At 50.9% G+C, this 21,744-nt stretch overlaps 1 protein-coding gene across 3 annotated transcripts in view; it reads left to right on the top strand.

Annotated features, from left to right (window-relative positions):
• The window catches only part of LOC139235608 (serine protease HTRA2, mitochondrial-like), a 60,252-nt gene that overhangs the window by 20,707 nt on the left and 17,801 nt on the right, over window positions 1-21,744 (top strand). The window contains exon 1 of one of the 3 annotated variants that reach the window (XM_070866659.1): window positions 21,116-21,536. The exons of 1 other annotated variant lie outside the window; for it this stretch is intronic. Coding sequence is in view for 1 of the 2 variants with exons in the window: in XM_070866651.1 (XP_070722752.1) it covers window positions 21,142-21,536 (395 nt within the window). In the remaining variant the exon portion in view is untranslated. Of the gene's footprint in view, window positions 1-21,115; window positions 21,537-21,744 lie in introns of those variants that run through there. One more of the 3 variants, XM_070866651.1, reaches the window with a different exon arrangement.

Below are 21,744 nucleotides of genomic sequence, written 5' to 3'. Positions count from 1 at the left end.
CCCAACATTGGGAACATTCTTCCTGCATCTAACCTGTTTAAACCCGTCAGAATTTTAAACATTTCTATGAGATCCCCTCTCATTCTTCTGAACTCCAATGAATACAAGCCCAATTGATCCAGTCTTTCTTGATATGTCAGTCCCGCCATCCCGGGAATCAGTCTGGTGAACCTTCGCTGCACTCCCTCAATAGCAAGAATGTCCTTCCTCAAGTTAGGAGACCAAAACTGTACACAATACTCCAGGTGTGGCCTCACCAAGGCCCTGTACAACTGTAGTAACACCTCCCTGCCCCTGTACTCAAATCCCCTCGCTATGAAGGCCAACATGCCATTTGCTTTCTTAACCGCCTGCTGTACCTGCATGCCAACCTTCAATGACTGATGTACCATGACACCCAGGTCTCATTGCACCTCCCCTTTTCCTAATCTGTCACCATTCAGATAATAGTCTGTCTCTCTGTTTTTACCACCAAAGTGGATAACCTCACATTTATCCACATTATACTTCATCTGCCATGCATTTTCCCACTCACCTAACCTATCCAAGTCACTCTGCAGCCTCATAGCATCCTCCTCGCAGCTCACACTGCCACCCAACTTAGTGTCATCCGCAAATTTGGAAATACTACAGTTAATCCCCTCATCTAAATCATTAATGTACAATTCAATATGATCATGGCTGAGTAAGTGTGACCTTCGCAACTGATGGAGCACGACACGAACTCCCACTATGGGTTGTACCAGGAGATGGCCCCACACTGTTCGGCAGAAGCTGGCTGGAACTGGGATGACATCCAAGCACTCTTGACCGTTGACGACGCCTCATGTGCCCAGGTTCTGAGTAAGTTCCCATCATTGTTTGAGCCGGGCATCGTAAGTTTCTCGGGGGCAAAGGTACGGATCCACTTGGTTCCCGGTACATAACCCATCCACCACAAGGCACGAGCGATACCATATATGATGCAAGAGAAAGTGAAAATTGAGCTGGACAGGCTGCCGCAAGAAGGCATCATCACACCGGTGGAATTCAACGAGTGGGCCAGTCCTATTGTTCTGGTTCTCAAAGGCGATGGCGCGGTCAGAATTTGTGGGGACTATAAAGTAACGATTAACCGTTTTTCACTACAAGACCAGTACCCGCTACCCAAGGCAGACGACCTATTTGTGACCCTGGCTGGAGGAAAGACACTCACCAAGTTGGACCTGACCTCGGCCTACATGACGCAGGAGTTGGCAGAATCTTCGAAAGGCCTCACCTGCATTAACACACGCAAAGGTCTGTTCATCTACAATAGATGTCCGTTTGGGATTCAATTGGCCACGGCAATTTTCCAAAGGAACATGGAGAGCCTACTAAAGTCGGTTCTGTGCACCGTGGTTTTCCAGGACGATATACTGGTCACAGGTCGGGACACCATCGAACACTTGAAGAACCTGGAAGAGATTCCAAGTTGGCTAGATCACATGGGACTCAGGTTGAAATGCTCGAAGTGTGTTTTCCTGGCGCCAGAGGTCGAGTTCTTAGGTCGAAGAATCACGGCAGACGGCATCAGATCCATCGACGCCAAGACAGAGGCCATCAAGAACGCGCCGAGATCTCAGAAAGTGACAGAGTTGCGGTTGTTCCTGGGAATCCTCAACTATTTTGGTCATTTCTACCCAGGTTAAGCACCTTGCTAGAATCCCAACATGTGCTGCTACGCAAGGGAGACGACTGGGTATGGGGGAAATCACAAGAGGCTGCTTTTGAGAAAGCCAGAAATCTGTTATGTTCCAACAAACTGCTTGTCTTGCATAACCCATGTAAACGTCTAGTTCTAGCTTGCGATGCGTCTTCATACGGGGTCGGGAGTGTGTTACAACAAGCTAACGAATCGGGAACATTGCAACCGATCGCCTATGCGTCCAGGAGTTTGTCCAAGACCGAAAAAGAAGCTCTGGCATGCGTTTACAGGGTGAAAAAAATGTACCAGTATCTGTTTGGTCTCAAGTTTGAGCTAGAAACTGACCATAAGCCGCTCATATCGCTATTCTCAGAGAGCAAAGGGATTAATACCAATGCCTCTGCCCGCATCCAAAGATGGGCGCTCACGCTGGCTGGATACAACTATGTAATCTGCCACAGACCAAGCACAGAGAACTGCGCTAATGCTCTCAGTCGGCTACCATTGCCCACCACCGGGGTGGAAATGGCACACCTGCAGACTTGCTCTTGGTGATGGATGCATTCGAAAATGAAAAGCCACCCATTACAGCCCGCCAGATCAGGACTTGGACCAGCCAGGATCCTTTACTATCCTTGGTAAAAAAAACTGTGTCCTCCATGGGAGCTGGTCCAGCATCCCAGCGGAGATGCATGAAGAGTTCAAGCCATTCCAGTGGCACAAAGACGAAATGTCCATACAGACGGACTGTCTTTAGTGGGGTAATCGTGTGGTTTTGCCTAAGAAAGGCAGGGAAATGTTCATATGCGACCTATACAGTACCCACCCAGGCATAGTAATGATGAAAGCTATAGCCAGATCCCATGTGTGGTGGCCCGGCATCGACTCAGACTTAGAGTCGTGCGTGCGCCAATGCAACACTTGCTCTCAACTGAGCAATGCACCCAGAGAGGCACCGCTACGTTTGTGGTCATGGCCCTCCAAACCATGATCGAGGATCCACGTTGACTTTGCGGGCCCGTTCCTAGGCAAAATGTTTTTGGTTGTTGTGGATGCTTATTCAAAATGGATTGAATGTGTTATAATGTCTAAGCTCATCCACTGCCACCATCGAAAGCCTACGAGCCATGTTTGCCATGCATGGCCTGCCCGATGTCCTTGTCAGCGACAATGGGCCGTGCTTTACCAGTGCTGAATTCAAGGAATTCATGAGCGCAATGGGATTAAATGCGTCACATCTGCCCCGTTTAAGCCAGCATCCAACTGTCAGGCAGAACGGGCAGTCCAGACCATCAAGCAAAGCTTGAAACGCCGTTGGAAGGTTCCCCGCCCCGAGTGCTGCTCAGCTATTGCATCAGACCCCACTCGCTCACCGGGGTTTCCCCAGCCGAGCTGCTCATGAAAAGGGTGCTCAAAACAAGGCTCTCTCTTGTCCACCCTGATCTCCATGATCACGTCGAGGGCAGGCGGCATCAACAAAGCATGTACCATGATCGCGCAAACTTGTCACGCGATATTGAAGTCAATGGCCCCGTATTTGTACTCAATTATGGACATGGTCCCAAATGGCTTGCTGGCACTGTCATAGCCAAAGAAGGGAGTAAGGTATTTCAGGTCAAACTTGCTAATGGAGTAACTTGCAGAAAGCATTTGGACCAAACCAAACTGCGATTTACAAACAGCCACAAGCAACCCGAAGAGGACACCACCAACTTCGACCCTCCAACATACACACAAGTGGCAATCGACATCACGGTTGACCAGGAAACTGAACTCACCATCCCCAGCAGCCCAGCGAAGAACCAACAAACTCACCCACACCTGCATTTGTACCAAGACGATCGACAAGGAAACGAAAAGCCCCAGATCGTCTCACCCTGTAAATAAGTGTACTATTGACTTCGGGAGGGCGTGAGGTTATGTATGCAACCCATGGTAACCTGTATCATACCTGTTGGAGTCCCAGAGGTCCCAGCATCCCCTGGGAGCACTGTATATAAGCAGGCCTCCCACGCGGTACCTGAACTCTGGGCTCTGAATAAAGGAGCTAAGGTCACACTTACTCATTGTCTACAGTACTCAGTTGCATTACTTTATTTTGAACATAACAGTAACCACAGCCACGATGGCAGCAGTTTGCACTGAGTGGCAGCAGTCTGAGCCTGCAAGAGAGCAGTCTGAGCTTCCACTGCCGCACTCAGACATTGAGTCGCTTCTGCCTGTGCTGCGATGGGAAGCTGCGAGATCACCCGTCACACCAGGCATCATGGCTGGGTCCACAAGTGCACTGGTGCAGTAACCCACCATGGAAAGGATGGGCTCTAAGCTCTGCGCAAAGCCATGTGCCAAGTTGGTGCCGGACTCCTCCATGCTCCTTGACGGTCATCATTATCATAGGCAGTCCCTCGAAATCGAGGCATACTTGCTTCCACTCTAAAAGTGAGTTCTCAGGTGTCTGAACAGTCCTATAAGGGAATTGCAGTCTCTGTCACAGGTGGGACAGATAGTGGTTGAAGGGAAGGATGGGCGGGGAGCCTGGTTTGCCGCACGCTCCTTCCGCTGCCTCCGCTTGTTTTCTGCATGCTCTCGGCGATGAGACTCGAGCTCAGCGCCCTCCCGGATGCTCTTCCTCCACTTAGGGCAGTCTTTGGCCAGGGACTCCCAGGTGTAGATGGGGATGCTGCATTTTATCAAGGAGGCCTTGAGGGTGCCCTTGAAATGTTTCCTCAGCCCACCTGGGGATCGCCAGCCGTGTAGGAGTTCCGAGTCGAGTGCTTGCTTTGGGAGTCTTTGTCCACATGCGAACAATGTGGCCTGCCCAGCGGAGCTGATCAAGTGTGGTCAGTGCTTCAATGCTGGGGATATTGGCCTTGTCGAGGACGCTCACGTTGGTGCGTCTGTCCTCCCAGGGTATTTGCAGGATCTTGCGGAGACATTGTTGCTGGTATTTCTCCAGCGACTACATGGTCCACGTCTCTGAGCCATACAGGAGGGCGGGTATTACTACAGCCCTGTAGACCATGAGCTTGGTGCCAGATTTGAGGGCCTGGTGTTCAAACACCTCAGGTGGCCGAAGGCTGCGCTGGCGCACTGGAGCCGGTGTTGGATCTTGTCGTCGATGTCTGCCCTTGTTGATAGTAGGCTCCCGAGGTATCCTCAACAGTGACAGCCCACTCTCTGGCAGGCCTGCCAATGCACCGAGTGTTTCATTGTGCAAACCCATCAGCCTTCACCTGTAGGCCGCCCCATCAAGGTCCTCCTCACCTGTGTCCTCTGCAGCTGGACTCGTGTGTGACCTCGCCCTCCAGGGTGCTGGCACCCGCACTACCCTTTCCCCCCTGCCCCTGGCTGCAGCCCACTTGTGCCCGGTGTCTCACCACGTGCAGATCCCACCTCGAACCAACCCTCTGAACCACGTGGCATATCAGTATCTGAGCTGCTGGCTGCGAGTGTGAAATCGAGTGGCGGTGCCGTGTCTCTACAACTATTTTAGTGAAAACTATAAATCAAGTGCCCCCCCCCCCTTAAAAGGGACACTAAAACCGACAAATTAAACAAATTAAACTTTTTACCTTATTGGATCAAATAAAAATTTGGTTGCCGGGGGTGATGATGCACTCCAGTCCCTCCGGCGCCCACCTCTCGCGGAAGGCCGCGAGCGTACCGGTGGACACCGCGTGCTCCATCTCCAGGGACACCCTGGCTCGGATGTACCTGCGGAAGAGAGACAGGCAGTTGGGCTCAACGACCCCCTCGACCTCCCGCTGCCTGGACCAATTAATGGCCCCCTTGGCCATGCCCAGGAGCTGTCCTGTGTCTCTACATCAGTGCCGTGGTGCTCCTGTATTCTGAGGTCCTGCACCCGTGCCTGAACAGGTGCCTGTAAGGTTACTAATCTTCAGAAAAACACTGAAGGAGACCATGAACTAAAATATAATTAATCCAAGCTTTTGGAATTTAATGCAAGATTTTTGAATTAAGCTGGACAATTAAGAACATTCTGTCAAGGACATAAAACTGACTTCATGCATAACAACAATGGAGTTGTTACATGAGGCCCTGAACTTGATTGACCAGGGTGGGGAAAACAGCCACTGGAGAAATCAAGTCTGTAATAAGACCGGACAACAAAGGACCCCCACGGAATGCAAATTTTTGGATAATACCATTCAGCATAAGGAAATATCTTTTGCACTGTCGACTTCATGTGCAAATTTGTAGCCATTCAAACTCATCACCAACCAGTTAACCACATCGATAATCGGATAACCTGGATATAAATATGCGAGCTAAAAAAAGATGCTCAGCAGAAGAAGGACACGAAGACAGAAAAAGAGCAGTCAACAAAGGAAAGGAACAGAAGCTGCAGAGAACAGCCAGAAGACAAACCAACAGGTCACGGAATCAAGGACCACGAATCTTTGGTGATTGTGTGTCTAAAGTCACATTTCTCTCGGCAGTCTCGTCCTGTAGTTTTAGTCGTTTTTTGTTGCGTAATAAAATGACCCTGGGTTAAGCCTAAAATTTTGTGCCACGTGTTATCCTTTCCCACTCTAAGTTCCGAGGTCTAAGAATCAGAGTCCTCATCATCAAAGGCAGTCCCTCGGAATCGAGGAAGACTTGCTTCCACTCTTAAAATGAATCCTTAGGTGGCTGTGGCTGAACAGTCCAATATGAGAACCACAGTCCCTGTCACAGGTGGGACAGATAGTCGTTGAGGGTAAGGGAAAGTGGGACAGGTTTGCGCACACTCCTTCCGCTGCCTGCACTTGATTTCTGCATGCCCTCAGCGATGAGACTTGAGGTGCACAGTGCCCTCCCGGATGCACTTCCTCCACTTAGGGTGGTCTTTGACCAGGGACTCCCAGGTGTCGGTAGGAATGTTACACTTTATCAGGGAGGCTTTGAGGGTGTCCTTGTAATGTTTCCTCTGCCCACCTTTGGCTCATTTGCCGTGAAGGAGTTCCAAGTAAAGCGCTTGCTTTGGGAGTCTCGTATCGGGCATGCGAACGATGTTGCCTGCCCAGCGGAGCTGATCGAGTGTGGTCAGTGCTTCAATGCTTGGGATGTTGGCCTGGTCGAGGACGCTAACGTTGGTGCATCTGTCCTCCCAGGGGATTTGTAGGATCTTGCGAAGACATCGTTGGTGGTATTTTCCAGCAACTTGAGGTGTCTACTGTACATCAGAATAGAGTGAAAAACAAACCCCCTACATGCCAGCTCTTGGGTATCGGAAAGGAGAAAGACCCTAGGGGAGGGTGTGGTGTGGGGAGAGGAGGGAAAGCAGGGCTTTACATGTTTATACCATGTGCAGCTTTTAAATCAGAAGAGACTGTGGGATCAGGGGGAAGTGGGATCTGAGGAGGAGGATTGCATTTGGCAATATCGGCATCGAGTTTTGTTTCAGCTCTGCCGTGGGCCACGGGCTCAGCGATGGCCCTCCCAGTAATGGCCAGCACCGCCTCCTCCATCAAGGTCGGGTTATTCAGGTGTGCCCCGCTCCGCCCCCCGCCCCGCCCTGCCGGTTAGCTCCTGCTACCTCCGGCCGTGCGCCACCTTGTCCTGAAAGGGAAAGGGAAGTGTGTCACTGAGGGACCGGAATTCATCAACTCACCACCCACTCCCACCCACATTCCTCTGCTCGAACTGCCCAGTGCCACTTTGGAGGTTTCCTGGAGCGGACGGAAGGGGAGTGCCGCCAGGAACCGCCCGCTGACGTCAGCGGACGGCCGAGTGGTGCAACTGAGCTCCTGCCTGCCGAGCTCCGAGATTCCTGTGGGTGGGAGTCGGCGGCAGAACGGGGGTGGACCGCTGGCTGGAGGCTGGTCTGTCCCCGACGGTCAGTCTGAAGATCCTGAAAAAAAGGTGAGTGAACAGTTTTAAAAAACATTTCCAGTAACTTACCTGGGTGGGGTCCCCTGAAGGTCTTCCGATAGTTTGGTGATTTTTTTTTCCCGCTCTTCGACCCTCCGTGGGCCCAACTCCATCCTCGGCGGCTCTTGGGCAGCAAGCACCTCTGCCGCCGAGAATGAGACTTCCCGCCCGCTGCCACCCAGATTGGCGGCATACGTCGTCCATTTGCCACCCGCCAACCCTCGAGGGACCTCGGCCATGAATATCCCGCCCAAAGTGCCGTCCGGTACCTCGGTGGCCATCGGCTGCACTTGGGCGGGCGGAGGCTTTGCTGAAAAGCGGCCCCTGAGTGTGGTGCAATGTGTTTGGGTGGTGTGCCTGTCATGGTTGAATAGCTACCAGTGTGTGCAAGCTGCGAGATGTGGTGTGAAGCTTTCAGCAGTGGTGGGTGAGGTGATGCTATGAATGTGAGGTATGAGTCGTGATTGTCGGGGGGGAATAATGCAGGAAACAAGAAAGACTTGGATTTCTATAGCGCCTTTCACGACCATCGGATGTCTCAAAGCATGTTACAGCCAATTAAATACTTTTGGAGTGTAGTCACTGTTGTAATGTAGGAAAGAGGTGCGTGCTTAGAGATTGTTGGATTGATGGAGATGATTGGTAGGTGAGCGCTAAGTGGGTGGCGAATTGAGTGATGTGTGAGGCTAGTGGTGCAGATGGTGGGATATGGCATTTGAAGATGAACTCACTGACCTTGACCATCCGGGTGAGGTCATTAAACTTCTTCCTGCACTGCGTCCAGGAACTGGGGACTACACTGCTCGCATTGACCATGACGGCTATCTGCTCCCATTGCCTTTTCCAAATTTGCCTGGGCAGTTTAGCCCCCTGTAGATAGAGGACCTCCCACCTCCTGTCCTCCTCCTGTACCAAGGCCTCCAGCACTGCAGCCCAGAACCTTGGAGCCCGCCCTCTCCCCAGTTGTGCCATCTGTAACATGCTTTCATAGAACCATAGAATGGTTACAGAGCAGAAGGCCATTCGGCCTGTCGAGCCCATGCCGGCTCTCTGCAAGAGCACTTCAGCCAGTCCCAAAACGCCCACCTTTTCCACGTAGCCCTGCAAATATTTTTCCCTCAGATATTTATCCAACTCCCTTTTGAAAGCCACGAATGAGTCTGCCTCCACCACCCTTTCAGGCCGCGCATTCCAGATCCTAACCACTCGCTGCGTAAAAATGTTTTTCCTCATGTCGCCTTTGGTTCTTCTGCCAAACATCTTAAATCTGTGTCCTCTGGTTCACGACCCTTCCACCAATGGGAACAGTTTCTCTCTCTCTACTCTGTCCAGACCCCTCATGATTTTGAACGCCTCAATCAAATCTCCTCTCAACCTTCTCTGCTCCAAGGAGAACAACCCCAGTTTCTCCAGTCTATAACATAGTAACACGTAACATAGAAACATAGAAAATAAGTGCAGGAGTAGGCCATTCGGCCCTTTGAGCCTGCACCACCATTCAATAAGATCATGGCTGATCATTCACCTCAGTACCCCTTTCCTGCTTTCTCTCCATACCCCTTGATCCTTTTAGCCGTAAGGTCCATATCTAACTCCCTCTTGAATATATCCAATGAACTGGCATCAACAACTCTCTGCGGTAAAGAATTCCACAGGTTAACAACTCTCTGAGTGAAGAAGTTTCTCCTCATCTCAGTCCTAAATGGCTTATCCTTTATCCTTAGATTATGACCCCTGGTTCTGGACTTCCCCAACATCAGGAAGATTCCTCCTGCATCTAACCTGTCCAGCCCTGTCATAATTTTATCTGTTTCTATGAGATCCCCTCTCATCCTTCTAAACTCCAGTGAATACAGGCCCAGTCGATCCAGACTCGCCTCATATGTCAGTCCTGCCATCCCGGGAATCAGTCTGGTGAACCTTCGCTGCACTCCGTCAATAGCAAGAACGTCCTTCCTCAGATTAGGAGATCAAAACTGAACACAATATTCCAGGTGAGGCCTCACCAAGGCCCTGTACAACTGCAGTAAGACCCCCCTGTTCCTGTACTCAAATCCCCTAGCTATGAAGGCCAACATACCATTTGCCTTCTTCACCATCTGCTGTACCTGCATGCCAACTTTCAATGACTGATATACCATGACACCCAGGTCTGGTTCCACCTCCCTTTTTCCTAATCTGCCGCCATTCAGAAATATTCTGCCTTTGTGTTTTTGCCACCAAAGTGGATAACCTCACATTTATCCACATTGTACTGCATCTGCCATGCATTTGCCCACTCATCTAACCTGTCCAAGTCACCCTGCAGCCTCTTAGCTTCCTCCTCACAGCTCACACCGCCACCCAGCTTAGTGTCATCTGCAAACTTGAGATATTACACTCAATTCCTTCATCTAAATCATTGATGTATATTGTAAATAGCTGGAGTCCCAGCACTGAGCTCTGCGGCACCCCACTAGTCACTGACTGCCATTCTGAAAAGGATCTGTTTATCCTGACTTGCTGCTTCCTGTCTGCCAACCAGTTCCCTATCTACGTCAGTACATTACCCCCAATACCATGTGCTTTAATTTTGCACACCAATCTCTTGTGTGGGACCTTGTCAAAAGTCTTTTGAAAGTCCAAATACACCACATCCACTGGTTCTCCCTTGTCCACTCTACTAGTTACATCCTCAAACAATTCCAGAAGATTTGTCAAGCATGATTTCACTTTCATAAATCCATGCTGACTTGGACCGATCATGTCACTGCTTTCCAAATGGGCTGCTATTTCATCTTTAATAAATTGATTCCAACATTTTCCCCACTACAGATGTCAGGCTAACCAGTCTATAATTACCCGTTTTCGCTCCCTCCTTTTTTAAAAAGTGGTGTTACATTAGCTACCCTCCAGTCCATAGGAACTGATCCAGAGTCGATAGACTGTTGGAAAATGATCACCAATGCATTCACTATTTCTAGGGCCACTTCGTTAAGTACTCTGGGATGCAGACTATCAGGCCCCGGGGATTTATCAGCCTTCAATCCCATCAATTTCCCTAACGCAATTTCCCATCTAATAAGGATAACCTTCAGTTCCTCCTTCTCACTAGACCCTCGGTCCCCTAGTATGACCAGAAGGTTATTTGTGTCTTCCTTCGTGAAGACAGAACCAAAGTATTTGTTCAATTGGTCTGCCATTTCTTTGTTCCCCATTATAAATTCACCTGAATCTGACTGCAAGGGACCTACGTTTGACTTCACTAATCTTTTTCTCTTCACATATCTATAGAAGCTTTTGCAGTCAGTTTTTATATTCCCGGCAAGCTTCCTCTCATTCTCTATTTTCCCCCTCCGAATTAAACCCTTTGTCCTCCTCTGCTGAATTCTATATTTCTTCCAGTCCTCAGGTTTGCTGCTTTTTCTGGCCAATTTATATGCCTCTTCCTTGGATTTAACACTATCCTTAATTTCCCTTGTTAGCCACGGTTGAGCAACCTTCCCCGTTTTATTTTTTATTCCAGACAGGGATGTACAATTGTTGAAGTTCATCCATGTGATCTTTAAATGTTTGCCATTGCCAATCCACTGTCAACCCTTTAAGTATCATTTGCCAGTCTATTCTAGCCAATTCACGTCTCATGCCATCGAAGTTAAGTTTAGGACCCTAGTCTCTGAATTAACTGTGTCACTCTCCATCTTAATAAAGAATTCTACCATATTATGGTCACTCTTCCCCAAGGGGCCTCGCACAACAAGATTGCTAATTAGTCCCTTCTCATTACACATCACCCAGTCTAGGATGGCCAGCCCTCTAGTTGGTTCCTCGACATATTGGTCTAGAAAACCATCCCAAATACTCTCCAGGAAATCCTCCTCCACCATATTGCTACCAGTTTGGTTAGCCCAATCTATATGTAGATTAAAGTCGCCCATGATAACTGCTGTACCTTTATGGCACGCATCCCTAATTTCTTGTTTGATGCTGTCCCCAACCTCACTACTATTGCTTGGTGGTCTGTACACAACTCCCACTAGCGTTTTCTGCCTTTTGGTATTCCGCAACTCCACCCATACAGATTCCACATCATTCAAGCTAATGTCATTCCTTACAATTGCGTTAATTTCCTCTTTAACCAGCAACGCCACCCACCTCCATTGGAGGGAGCAGCATGTGGCGGCGTACCACTGCAGGGAGCAGCGCGTGCTGCTGCAGGAGGGTGATGGCTGCAAAGCCAAGTCATTGATTGCAGTGCGGGCAGGCACAGCAGGATGGGCGAAGGAATGGCGAAAGTCTGTAGAGGGAAGTGACCGGGGCCCAGGAGAGATGAGAATCTGGGGCCCAGAAGAGGCGAGGGCCCAGGGGCAGCACGGGCCAGCCCACACTGCAATATGTGTGCACACTAGGTCTGTGCAGCACAGCAGGTCTCCAGTTAGTCTTGGGTAATCCTTGCCACTGTACCAAGACCTAGCTCCGTCAAGCCCATGTGGTGGCTGGTGTGTAATGGCCAACACACGTTAATATTGTGTTCCTAACACAGATGAGGCTGCACACAGGGAGGTTAAAGTAACAGTGACCTCAGTCTTTAATAAGACACTCCAGAGTGAGGAACAGGCCTTAGGGGCTGACTTATATACAGTGTTCCCAAAGGATGCTGGGATCCCTTGGGACTTCAGGGGATGAGCACTCTGGTGGCGGAACATGGGAGTGCATGCTTTACAGATACACAACATCACTCCCACCACCCCCCCCCCCCCCCAAAAGTCAAAGTGAAAACTATTTACAAGGTGAGGCGGTTGGGATCCTTTCCCTGGTGGACCGCCTCGGTACAAATGTCTGTTCTGGTGTGTTGGCTGTGCCCTCGCTGGGCTGGTGTGTTGTTGGCCCTGCAGGGCTGCTAGGTGAGCCTGGCTTTGCTGGGCTATTGGCCGTGATGGGTTCAATTTCCTGGTCCGGGGTGGTGTCGTTGATCCTTTGGGTGTGTGTTGTGGGCTCGAAAAAGGTGGTGTCTGCTGTGGGTTGTTCAGGGCAGTCTGTGAACTGCAGCCTCGTTTGGTCCAGGTGCTTTCTGCAAATTTGTCCATTGTCTAGTTTGACTACAAACACCCTATTCCCTTCTTTAGCTATCACCGTGCCCACAATCCACTTGGGACCATGTCCATAGTTTAGCACATACACAGGGTCATTCAGATCAATTTCCCGTGACACAGTGGCGTAACCATCGTTTACATTTTGTTGCTGCTGCCTGCTCTCTACCTGATCATGCAGGTTGGGGTGAACCAGCGAGATTCTGGTTTTAAGTGTCCTTTTCATGAGTAGCTCAGCCGGGGGCACCCCTGTGAGCGAGTGGGGCCTCGTGCGGTAGCTAAGCAGTACTCGGGACAGGCGGGTTTGGAATCAATTATTAAGGATGTCATAGCAGCGCATTTGGAAAGAGGTGACATGATAGGTCCAAGTCAGCATGGATTTGTGAAAGGGAAATCATGCTTGACAAATCTTCTGGAATTTTTTGAGGATGTTTCCAGTAGAGTGGACAAGGGAGAACCAGTTGATGTGCTGTATTTGGACTTTCAGAAAGCTTTCGACAAGGTCCCACACAAGAGATAGGGGGTAGTGTGCTGACGTGGATTGAGAACTGGTTGGCAGACAGGAAGCAAAGAGTAGGAGTAAATGGGTACTTTTCAGAATGGCAGGCAGTGACTAGTGGGGTACCGCAAGGTTCTGTGCTGGGGCCCCAGCTGTTTACATTGTACATTAATAATTTGGACGAGGGGATTAAATGTAGTATCTCCAAATTTGCGGATGACACTAAGTTGGGTAGCAGTGTGAGCTGCGAGAAGGATGCTATGAGGCTGAAGAGTGACTTGGATAGGTTAGGTGAGTGGGCAAATGCATGGCAGATGAAGTATAATGTGGATAAATGTGAGGTTATCCACTTTGGTGGTAAAAATAGAGAGACAGACTATTATCTGAATGGTGACAGATTAGGAAAAAGGGAGGTGCAACGAGACCTGGGTGTCATGGTACATCAGTCATTGAAGGTTGGCATGCAGGTACAGCAGGCGGTTAAGAAAGCAAATGGCATGTTGGCTTTCATAGCGAGGGGATTTGAGTACAGGGGCAGTGAGATGTTACTACAGTTGTACAGGGCCTTGGTGAGACCACACCTGGAGTATTGTGTACAGTTTTGGTCTCCTAACTTGAGGAAGGACATTCTTGCTATTGAGGGAGTGCAGCGAAGGTTCACCAGACTGATTCCCGGGATGGCGGGACTGACATAGCAAGAAAGACTGGATCAACTGGGCTTGTATTCACTGGAGTTCAGACGAATGAGAGGGGACCTCATAGAAACGTTTAAAATTCTGACGGGTTTAGACAGGTTAGATGTAGGAAGAATGTTCCCAATGTTGGGGAAGTCCAGAACCAGGGGGTCATAGTCTAAGGATAAGGGGTAAGCCATTTAGGACCGAGATGAGGAGAAACTTCTTCACCCAGAGAGTGGTGAACCTGTGGAATTCTCTACCACAGAAAGTTGTTGAGGCCAATTCACTAAATATATTCAAAAAGGAGTTAGATGTAGTCCTTACTACTAGGGGGATCAAGGGGTATGGCGAGAAAGCAGGAATGGGGTACTGAAGTTGCATGTTCAGCCATGAACTCATTGAATGGCGGTGCAGGCTCGAAGGGCCGAATGGCCTACCCCTGCACCTATTTTCTATGTTTCTGTGATTCATTTAAGGCTCTGTTTAATGGTTTGTACTGCCTGCCCATTGGAGGCTGGTTTAAACGGGGCCAAGGTGACATGTTTGATCCCATTGCAGGTCGTGAATTCTTTAAATTCTGCACTGGTGAAACATGGCCCGTTGTCACTGACCAGTATGTCAGGCAGGCCGTGGGTGGCAAACATGGCTCTCAGGCTTTCAATGGTGGCGGTGGCGGTGCTTCCCGACATTATTTCACATTCAATCCATTTTGAAAAAGCATCCACCACCACCAGGAACATTTTACCGAGAAACGGGCCCGCATAGTCGACATGGATCCTCGACTATGGTCTGGAGGGCCAGGACCACAAACTTAGTGGTGCCTCTCTGGCCGCGTTGGTCAACTGAGCACACACGCTGCATTGCCGTACATAGGGCTCTAAGTCAGAGTCGATACCGGGCCACCACACGTGGTATCTGGCTATCGCTTTCATCATTATTATACCCAGGTGTGTGCTGTGGAGATCCGAGATGAACGTCTCCCTGCCCTTTTTTGGTAACACTACGTGGTTACCCCACAACAGGCAGTTTGCCTGAATGGACAGCTCGTCCTTTCGCCGCTGGAACGGCATGATTAGCTCTTGCATTTCAACGGGGATGCTGGCCCAGCTCCCATGCAGTACACAGTTTTTTACTAGGGACAGCAGAGGCTCTTGGCTGGTCCAAGTCCTAAACTGGCGGGCCGTGACAGGTGATTTATCATTTTCAAACGCTTCCATGACTATCAACAAGTCTGCAGGCTGCGCCATTTCCACCCCAGTGGTGGGCAATGGTAGCCGACTGAGAGCATCCGCACAGTTCTCGGTGCCTGGCCTGTGGCGGATGGTATAGTTATACGCTGATAGTGCAAGTGCCCACCTTTGTATGCGGACTGAGGCATTAGTATTTATCCTCTTGTTTTCAGTGAACAGGGATGTGAAGGGCTTGTGATCGGTTTCCAGCTCAAATTTGAGGCCAAACAGGTACTGATGCATTTTCTTTACCCCGACACACACGCAAATGCCTCTTTCTCAATCAAGCTGTAGGCCCTCTCGGCCTTAGACAAGCTCCTGGAAGCATAGGCGACAGGTTGCAACTTCCCCGCAACGTTAGCTTGTTGTAATACACACCCGACTCCATACGACGACGCGTCACATGCTAGCACAAGTCTTTTACATGGGTTATACAATACAAGCAGCTTGTTGGAGCATAAAATGTTTCTGGCTTTCTCAAAAACAATTACTTGGTTTTTTCCCCATACCCAGTTCTCACCTTTACGCAATAACACATGTAGGGGCTCTAAAAGGGTGCTTAACCCCGGTAGGAAGTTACCAAAATAGTTGAGGAGTCCCAGGAACGACCGCAGCTCCGTGATGTTCTGTGGCCTGGGCGCATTCCTGATAGCCTCTGTCTTGGCATCTGTGGGACGAATGCCGTCCGCCACGATCTTTCTCCCCAAAAACTCCACTTCTGTTGCCATGAAGACGCATTTCGACCTCTTCAGCTGCAGCCCTACACGATCCAGTCACTGGAGGATCTCCTCCAGGTTTTGTAGGTGCTCGGCGGTGTCCCGACCCGTGACCAATATGTCATCCTGAAAGACCACCGTGTGTGGTACCGACTTGAGTAGGCTCTCCATGTTTCTCTGGAAGATCGCTGCAGCCGACCGAATTCCAAACGGGCATCTGTTGTAGATGAACAGTCCCTTGTGCATGTTGATGCAGGTGAGGCCCTTCGAAAACTCCTCCAGCTCCTGCGTCATGTAGGCCGAAGTCAGGTCGAGCTTGGTGAACGTCTTGCCTCTTGCCAGCGTCGCAAATAGATCATCTGCCTTAGGTAGCGGGTATTGGTCACGCAGCAAGAAACGATTAATAGTTACTTTATAATCGCCACAAATCCTGACCGTGCCATCATTTTTGAATACTGGAACAATCGGGCTGGCCCACTCGCTGAATTCCACTGGGGAGATGATGCCCTCACGTTGCAGCCTGTCCAGCTCGATTTCCACTCTCTCCCTCATCATGTGAGGTACTGCTCGCGTTTTGTGGTGAATGGGTCGTGCCTCTGGGTTCAAGTGGATCCGCACCTTCACCCCGGAAAGGTTTCCAATGCCTGACTCAAAAAGGGAAGGAAATTTGTTAAGAACCTGGGTACATGAGTCCTCATCGATATGTGATAGCGCTCAGATGTCACCCCATTTCCAGCGGATTTTGCCCAGCCAGCTCCTTCCAAGCAGTGTGGGGCCATCGCCCAGGACAATCCAGAGTGGCAGTTCATGCACCATGCCTTCGTAGGTGACCTTGACCATGGCGCTGCCCAGGACAGTGATAAGCTCTTTGGTGTACGTTCTCAGTTTCGTGTGGATGGGGCTCAGGGCTGGTTTGAATGCCTTGTTGCACCACAGTCTCTCAAACATCTTTTTACTCATGATGGATTGGCTAGCGCCAGTGTCCAGTTCCATGGCTACAGGTAAGCCATTCAATTTTACGTTTAGCATTATAGGTGGACATTTCGTCGAAAATGTGTGCACCCCGTGTACTTCAGCATCTGCCTCCTCTCTCTGAGGCTTGAAGTTGCTTCTTTGATCCACCATGGACTGATCTTCCTCTGCTCTTGCAAACATACCCTTTGAAGCGGCATGAATAGACTGAATGGAAGCCTCCACAACGCCAATAAGGTGTGAATTGCCTTCCATTCATCCTTTGTCGGGGACTCTGAGTCATCTGGGTCACCTGAGACCTGCTGGCAGTTGCAGACTCGTGGTTTCTGCCCTGTACATTTCTGCTCGCAAACGCAGTTCTAGTTAATTTATGAACATTGCTAGCACTTGTGTGCTGAGAGATTTGTTTGGTGTTATCACTGGTGGACATAAACGCCTGTGCTATCGCAATGGCCTTACTGAGGGTCGGTGTCTCTAGAGTCAAAAGTTTACGTAGGATGGTCTCGTGGCCAGTGCCCAGTACAAAAAAAGTCTCTGAGCATTTGCTCCAGGTAGCGATCAAACTCACATTGTCCTGCAAGTCGCCTTAGCTCAGCGACATAGTTTGTCACTTCCTGACCTTCAGATCGCTGGCACGTATAGAGCCGATACCTCGCCATCAGCACGCTCCTTTTTGCAGCGCTTTCGTACTCTCGTCGCCAGTTATTGTGTTCCTAACACAGATGAGGCTGCACACAGGGAGGTTAAAGTAACAGTGACCTCAGTCTTTAATAAGACACTCCAGAGTGAGGAACAGGCCTAAGGGGCCAGCTTATATACAGTGCTCCCAAGGGATGCTGGGATCCCTTGGGACTTCAGGGGATGAGCTCCCTGGTGGCGGAACATGGGAGTGCATGCTTTACAGATACACAACAGTTAAAAAAAATCCAAGCACAGGCATCTTCCACCCTTCAACATGTAGTTCGGGATGTGGAATGTCAGGTCCTTCATTGAAACACCTGTGAACTCATCCCTTTTTGGCACGGAAGCAAGTCATCCTCGCTTCGAGGGACTGCCTATGATGATGATAATGATGTCATAAGCACTCTTTTTCTGCTTCATCTTACTCTCTATCTCTTTCGTCATCCAGGGAGCCCTGATTTTGGCTGCCCTGCCTTTCCCCCTAGTGGGAATGTACCTCGACTGTACCCGAAACCATCTCCTCTTTAAGGGCAGCCCATCATGAGCAGCGAATACAGTATTCTAAATTGCAAGAAATACAAGTGAATTGCTGCTTCACCTGGAATGAGTGTTTGGGACCCTGAGTGCTTGAACTTGGTGGGTCGATGCACTCCTCAGTCTGGTATTGAAGGACATAGAATGTACAGCACAGAAAGAGGCCATTCGGCCCAACAGGTCCGTGCCGGTGTTTATGCTCCAGCATCCTCCCTCTCCTCTTCATCTCACCCGATCACCAAGAGCTGGAAAGTGGGATTAAGCTGGATAGCTCTTTTTCGGCTGGCACAGACTCGATGGGCTGAATGCCTCCTTTGGTTCCGTAAATTTCTGTGATTATTTGGGAGCGAAATTGCCCCTCGCCCCAATTGTGGGCGGTTACCTACAGGGACCGGGACTTTTACGGCCAGCCCGGAGGTCCCGCACACAGTGTGGAATTGAGCCTTCTACCCCTCTAAGGGGCGCTCCCGGGGCCGGAGAGCGGCACTGAGCCCAGCGCTATACAGACGCTCCATGTCGTGCTGACGCGCTACAACGCCCCTCCCCTTTGTGTGGCCGCTACTGGGCCCCCAGGGACACACGAGATTGGGCCAGCAGCCCGGCACCTTCGCCCGAGTGCAGCACATGTCCGCCAGCCTCACGGCCCACAGGACAACTTCCCTCATGGGACGTTCAGAGGTCATCGCCGGCCGCATGTCGGCCCGGGGCGCAAACGGCAGGGTGTGGCGCTCCCAGTCGCCCCCCCATCCCGAATCCTCCAGGGCAGTTTCTCGGGAAGCCACCCCCGCCCCCCCCCCCCCCCGTGGCATTGACAGGGCTATAAAAGGGGCAATATCAGCCTTATGATTCTGTATCCTTCTATTCCTTTCTCCATCATGTGCATCTCCAGCTTCCCATGTCTCTCTCTCTCTCAGAATCTCTCAGTCTCTTGGTCTTTCTGTCTCTCGGTCTCTGTCTCTATGTCTCTCTGTCTCTCTGACGCTGACTCTCTCACAGTCTCACCTTCTCTCGATCTCTCTCTCCCTCTCTGTCACTCTTTCCTCTCTCTCTCTCTCTCTCCCTCTCTGTCTCTCTGTCTCTCCCACTCTGTCTCTCTCTTGCTCCAACTGTATCACTCCCTCAATCTGTCTTGCCCTCTCTCTCTCTCTCTGTCCCACTCACTGTCAGTCATTTGAACATAAAAGCAAAAAAACATAAGACCCTCTGGGGTACAGCATTCCAAAGATCCACAACCCTTTGAGTGAAGAAATATCTCCTCATCTCAGTCTTAAATGGCCGACCCCTTATTAAACCTCCCGATGGTACTGAGCCATACAGAGCGAGGGTTGTGGAGACTACAATTAGCCGCAGTGACCCAGGGTAACAGAGGAGAGAATCAGGCCGGCTGCCTGCTCCTGATCCCCCTCCAATGACCCCGGTTCAAACGGGACTGCCTGTCCACGAGCGACAACGGGTTCTCGAATGCCGCCTTCATGGCTGAATAGCGAGGGTTAACGGGGCTAACTTCGGTGGACCAAGTCCCAGGTTCAGGCACTTTACAGCCTTCTGGACTCAACATCGAGTTCAACAATTTCAGAGCGTAACCGCTGTCAATCTTTGGCTCCCCCTGCCCAGAGCCTCTTTCTATTTTACTCTTTGTCTCTAATGGCAGCTGCACATTATCCCATCATTCACACCCTGTCCTGACTAACCTTCTAACTCCCGCCATTACCATTTCAATTCGGCCCATCATCCCTTTTGTCTCTAATCTCTCCTGTCTTCCACCCTATCACAGACCTTCCCTTTTGTTCTTTCTTCCCCTCCCCCTTTCAGTGCTTCTTAAGAATCCGTTCTTTCCGAATACTCTCCAGTTCTGATGAAGGGTCATCAACCCGAAATGTTAACTCTACTTTCTTTCCGCAGATGCTGCCTGACCCACTGACATTTCCAGCATTTTCTGTTTTTATCCCAGGTTCAGCGCCTTTAGGAGAGGAGACCGCCATTGTCTGACCCCTGGAGGATGCCCGAGCCCCTTCCCTGTGTAACTCATAGCCGCTGTGCTGACCCTTGACCCGTCTGACTCCCAAAGATCTCTGTCCCTATCCCCTGATCCTATCGGCCTCCCTTTTGTCAGTCGTGGCTCAGTGGGCAGCACCCTCGCTTCTGAGTCAGAAGGTTGTGAGTTCAAGGCCCACTCCAGAGACATAATCTAGGCTGACACTCCAGTGCAGTACTGAGGGAGCGCTGCACTGTTGGAGGTGCCATCTTTCAGATGACACATTAAACCGAGGCCCAGTCTGCTCTCTTAGGTGGATGTAAACAATCCCATGGCACTTTATTCCTCAATCAACATCACTAAAACAGATTATCTGGTCATTATCACATTGCTGTTTATGGGAGCTTGCTGTGCGCAAATTGGCTGCCGCATTTCCCACATTGCAACAGTGACTACACTCCAAAAGTGCTTCATTGGCTGTAAAGCGCTTTGGGACGTCTTAAGGTCATGAAAGGCGCTTATACAAAGAAAGACTTACACTTCCATATCGCCTTTTATGACCACCGGACATCTGGTCCCGCCCAACAGTACAAATGAGTGTCTCGCTGGGCCATGTCAGCGGGCAGAGGTCAATCACATTGCCGTGGATCTGGAGTCACATACAGGCCCAGACCGGGTAAGGGCGGCAGATTTCCTTCCCTGAAGCACTTTAGTGAACCAGATGGGTTTTTACGACAATCCGGTAGTTTCATGGTCACCATTACTGACACTGGTTGGCCCTCCCTTATCCGCGACTGCCTTATCCGGAACCACCCCTCGTCCGGCATGATTCTAGTGGCCGGGGGCGCATGTGCAGAACGTGGCTGACCTCCACCCCCGACTTTGGGCCCCGTGCCGACACGCGGCCCGCCAGGAGGCACCGACCTCCTCCCCCACCTCGGGCCGCCTCCCTTTATCCGGCAAAATCCATTATTCGGCACAGGCCAGGTCCCGAGGGTGCCTGGTGGGGGAGATTCAACAGGTAGTGGCTTTTTATTCCAGATTTATTTAATTCACTGATTTTAAATTCCCCCAGCCGCCTCCGCAGTGGGATTTGAACTGGCATCTCCGGTTGTTGGTCCTGTAACATACCTACCCTTACTCGGTGTGTGTGGCTATATAAATACAGGCTCTAGTTGTTGGCCCTGAACCCCTGACCTCCCTCTGACCCCGCCCCATGATGTCGATAAAGTTGCTTGTTGTTCGCAAGATGGCGGCACCCGTAGGCCGCGGCCTCCGGAGCCTGAGAGCTCGGGGACTGGGAGTGAGGGAGCTCTGGGCCCGGGGGGCGGGACAGGCGGCGCTGCCGGCCCGGGCAGTATCGGGGAGCGGAAGCGGCCCCCAGGGGGAGACGCGGCCAGGGCCCGGGGCTTGTGTGCTGGGCCTGGGCTCGGCGCTGGGCCTGCTGCTGTGGGCCCGGGCCCGGGCCGAGCAGCAGCGGGAAGCCCCCGACCGCACTCAGGGCCTCGGGCTCTCGGCGCTCCTCCCCTCGCTCCAGGCCGCCCAGCCCGTGCCGCCCGACAGCCCGCGCTTCAGGTTCAACTTCATCGCCGACGTGGTGGAGAAAACCGGGCCGGCGGTGGTTTACATCGAAATACTAGGGAGGTAAATGGTGGTGAGAGAGAGAAGGAGGAGGGGAGAGAGAGAGAGAGAGAGAGAGAGAGTGTGTGTGTGTGTGGGGAGGGAGGGGGAAAGTGTGTGGGGGGGGGGAGAGAGAGAGTGTGTGTGGGTGGGGGGGGGAGAGAGAGAGTGTGGGTGGGTGGGGGGGAGAGAGAGAGAGAGTGTGTGTGTGGGGGGGGGGGAGGAGAGAGAG

This window comes from Pristiophorus japonicus, chromosome 2, assembly GCF_044704955.1.
Source record: "Pristiophorus japonicus isolate sPriJap1 chromosome 2, sPriJap1.hap1, whole genome shotgun sequence".
NCBI classification, from domain to species: Eukaryota; Metazoa; Chordata; class Chondrichthyes; family Pristiophoridae; genus Pristiophorus; species Pristiophorus japonicus.
The sequence above is the reverse complement of the archived record's forward strand: the minus strand, read 5'-3'. Positions and strand labels throughout refer to the sequence as shown.